General features: G+C 42.6%; 1 protein-coding gene across 1 annotated transcript; it reads right to left on the bottom strand.

The window, feature by feature from the left end:
- Nucleotides 1-772: 772 nt before the first annotated feature.
- On the bottom strand, nucleotides 773-1,453 carry LOC118736161. The gene has a single exon (XM_036466258.1). It carries the CDS (start codon nucleotides 1,451-1,453, stop codon nucleotides 773-775), a length of 681 nt encoding a protein of 226 aa, XP_036322151.1.
- Between the last annotated feature and the right edge of the window lie 2,724 nt (nucleotides 1,454-4,177).

Genomic DNA, 4,177 nt, shown 5'->3' on the forward strand with positions numbered 1-4,177 from the left:
ACTCATGTTCGAGCGGAAAGGATTCGAGTAATGCTGGGTGATTACTTGCCCAATTCCTCAATTCCATGCCCGTTGACGCGAGAGCTGCCTTCCCTTGATCTCGTTTCTTGATGGCTGATGCTAGGGAATGGCCGCCAGATTGAACATCGTTAACGTACGTTTCCTCTTTTAACACGTTCTCTGCCAGAGGGTAGCGTTGTTTTTCATCATCGGCTATTCGATGAAGGACACTGATCGCAGTGCACGGAGCTGAGACTGTGCCAAATGTAACCGTTGTTAGACAATATTCTTGAAAACACCGTTTGTTGTCACGCCACACTATCTTTTGATAAGGAATGTCATCCGGATGCATGTCGATACATCTGTACATTTTTTGCACGTCAGCGTTGAACACGAATTCGTAGAACCTCCAGTTCAAAATAACTGCCGGGAGTTCATTCTGAAGTGCCGGCCCTATGCATAGAATATCATTTAGTGATTTCCCATTTGACGTTTTCGATGAGGCGTCGAATACAATACGAAGTTTCGTAGTTAGCTTGTCCTCACGTATAACCGCATGATGTGGCAATACACACGCAGTAACTGCTGATTGGTTTGTGCTTGTGGCAGGGAAACGTTCTTCTTCTGTTGATGTGGATGAAACTATTTGATTCAAGTCGAAATATTCTTGAATGCCAGTTGAATAACGTTGCATCAGTTCTTCTGAACGCAGTAAATGCTTTTCAAGTTGCAGAAATCGATGGGTGGCCATTTGTTTAGATCGGCCCAACGTCTAGTTTGGGTCGAAGTGAGATTTGAGCGGCAGCCGTACCATATATTTTCCCGTTGGTTGACGAATACAATGTTGATTGAAAAAGTCGATGAACCATTGTTCCTCCTCTGATCTAGCGCGCTCTTCTTGTATTTCCTCTGTCTCGAAGAAACGTTGAACTAGTGTTTCCAAGTGTGGACTGATTGCGGTGTGATGACAACGAATGGTGGCTGACGGGTCGACAGTTGGAGCTGCGGGAGCCACTTGACCATACAAAATCCACCCAAAATATGAGTTCTGCGCTATAGGATGATCACGCCGGCCGATGCGGATGTCTGGTAACAGAATAGACGCATGCATTTCTGTTCCAATCAACAAGTCAATTTTGTTGGACTTGAAGTAGGTGGGGTCTGCCAATACGAGACCGTCCATATGCGGCCACGCCTGTGGTTCTATCTGATTGCTGGGTAAGTCCGATGTGACTGTGTCCATTACAAAGGCTAATGGTACGAATGTCTCAAAGTGCGGATTGAGATTTGAACGTAGTTGAAAACTAACACATTCGGTGCTTGTACCAGAGGTTGCTCCTACGCCGCTGACGTCCGTGACAACTGGAGTGCGACGTAAGCCTAATGCACGCACTGCGCGGCTTGTGATTAGTGTCCCCTCAGAGCATTGGTCTATAAGGGCCCTTAGAATCATTTTTCGACCAGTATTTACGTTAACGACTGGGATTATTGCTGTTGCTAAGAGTACCTTTGCTGGCTACTGCGTTGTTCTCTCTGGTAAGAAGCTAGCAGTGTATGTTCGAACTTGTGATGCTTCGAATGTAGATAATGCTTGCGCTGACGATGTTGACAGAGGCTCGCTTGTCTAGCCGCTGCTGAAATACCGCTGAAGGTGAAATGTGGTAAAGTGTGATGGCGTTTACCACAGGTTTTGCAGTTTGCTTTACTTGGACACTTTGATACGAAGTGAGTGTTACCTAGACAGTTTATGCACAGACGAAGTTGATCGGCGACTGTTTTCTTAGCAAAACAATCACGCGCTAGAAAGTCCGGGCAGGATCTAATGTGATGTGGTCCTTTGCATTCTGGTATGAAACACCTTTCTTTAGTTGATGACGTGGATGTGGAAACATGGTAGGACTTGCGTTGCAAATGAGGTTTTGACTGTACCGATTTGGGTTTGAGGTCCGTGGAATGTTTCGTCTTCACGTTTTCTTGGGGACAAGTTTTTTGTACTATTTGTCTGCTTCTCTCGATGTTGGTTACACTGATCAAGCGGTTGCTAAAAAACTTATCGAAATCTGAGTACGAGGGTACCGTTGTTTTAGATGCTAAATAGTGCTCCCAAGCTTGCAGCGTCTCCGGAGCACACTTCTTTACCGCAAAATGAGTGAGTAGATCGTTGATATGTGTAACATTGAGGCGAAGAAATTCTGTTGCGCAGCCCTTTAGCATAGTTTGTAAATGCCTCATTTCGGTTGAGTATTCCTTTGCCATGAATGGAATTGCAATAAACTCTTCTACTCGTTCCTCGAAGACTATCCGTGGGTTGTCATACCTTTCTTTAAGCATGTCCCAAGCGATTTGGTAGTTCGCTTCCGAAAGTGGCTATTCGAAAATATCTCTATGTTGGTCAACTTGCACCGCTGTTCGAAGATAATGAAACCGCTGAATAGAGTTCAACTCTGGATTTTGGTGAATTATCCTCGTAAATGTGTCGCTAAAACTAGGCCAATCTTTTGCATTTCCCGAAAATGTTGGCAGTGGTATCTCAGGGAACTTGGTAGTAGTAGCGTTTTGAAGATGTGATACCAATGGCTGATGCAATTGTGACTGCTGCGGGGGTTGTGTCGGATACTTCTCATCTCTCATATCGGAGAGCTCGGAGAACACCTCATCGTAGTTGTCGATGAATGCACTGTATTCATCATTTGTGAAATAGTCGTCATCAGTGTCAGTGGCTGTGTTGACTATGATTTTGTGTCTAGTCAGAAATTCTTGCCGCCTTTCTTTTAAACCCTCTAGCTTCATATCAAACAATCTTGCCGTCCGTCTGTCCTGAGCATATTTCTTAAACCTAGGAAGATATTCTTTAACAATTTTTGAACTTTCCCTTTGAAGCGCGATGAGGCTTTCTAAATTAAACGATTCTTCTATTCTAGAAGCATCCATGTCTGTCGATGTATATAAGTAAGTAGCGGTGCGGTTACGATATATGCAAGCGGTGAGGCGATTTGCAAATGATATTAGTGTGTAAAATTTGGTGCAGTTTTCTTCCCTCGCGTTGTATGTAGCAAGATTTCAAATGTCCTTTGTGTAGTCACTGATTCCCCTCATGGGCCACCAAAAAATGTTTCCTTTCATTAAAAAAAAAACATTTGTGGATATGCAGTTCTTTTGGTGACGTTCAATTTTATTACATTGATCTTTATCGTGCTTATTTAGTTGTATTTATTTACTGGTAATTTTTGTATAATTATTACATGTGTTTTATTAGATGATATATTCAAAAGTCAGTGCACACTAAAAACCTTGAAACGACCTTCGCCCATTACTCTCTCCGACTCATTCCTAACCCTGCAAAAATCCTTGGACCATGTAGTCCATTTGTGGTATATTGGAGTACTTACAAAAGTGTTCCTCTGTCATGCTGTAGCGGACCAACTCATGTCTCTGCGCCAGCTTATTGTTTGTTACCCGATAACTGCTCGTGTTTTAACGAAATGTGGTTGGAGTTGAGCATTTGAAAGCATATTTGCATGTCTGGCTGTAGCTGAACGTGTAGAGATGCTCCATGTTAGTTGTGAGCTCCCAGCAAGTTCGGGTTCAAACGCCGTCAGAGGCAATATGTAATTTTTAATTTTTGTCTTGGTTTTTATTAATTTCGAAAAAGCATCTGAGAAGTGAAGAACAAAAGCGTGTACAAACGAAAAAATATAACAACAATGCCATTGTTGATATGTTGGAGGAGTTTTGTGCTACTCTGATGTAATGCAGGGATGGAGTATATGGTCCTGCCCTAGGACATCGTAATGTTAATTGGACCATATTTTTTATATGAATTGTGGTTAATTTTGGAGTATTCCTTGGTCCTTAGGGAGTACTCTTTACACGCATGCATGGAGAAGCCGCGATTTTTGCAGGGAATAACTCCGAATTCTCCACTCACTAGCTGCAAAAGCGGCAACCTTGCGCAAGCAAACAAACGTCAAGTGAAAGGCACTTGACACAAGACGAACAGCTGTCAATGACAAAGAATAAAATGACCAAAACAAGAAAAATAAAAAACATAAGGGTAAAATTGTATGTTTGCGACAGTTCTGAATTTGATGGAGTCTTTTGCAGAGTTGGTTGTTTCATCGTTCTGAAATTAACGAGGTGCTTATCATCAGCGATATATCTGCGTTAAAACGTGCTT

Source organism: Rhagoletis pomonella, unplaced genomic scaffold (assembly GCF_013731165.1).
Source record: "Rhagoletis pomonella isolate Grant_MI unplaced genomic scaffold, Rhpom_1.0 Rhpom_scaffold_00003, whole genome shotgun sequence".
Taxonomy (NCBI): domain Eukaryota; kingdom Metazoa; phylum Arthropoda; class Insecta; order Diptera; family Tephritidae; genus Rhagoletis; species Rhagoletis pomonella.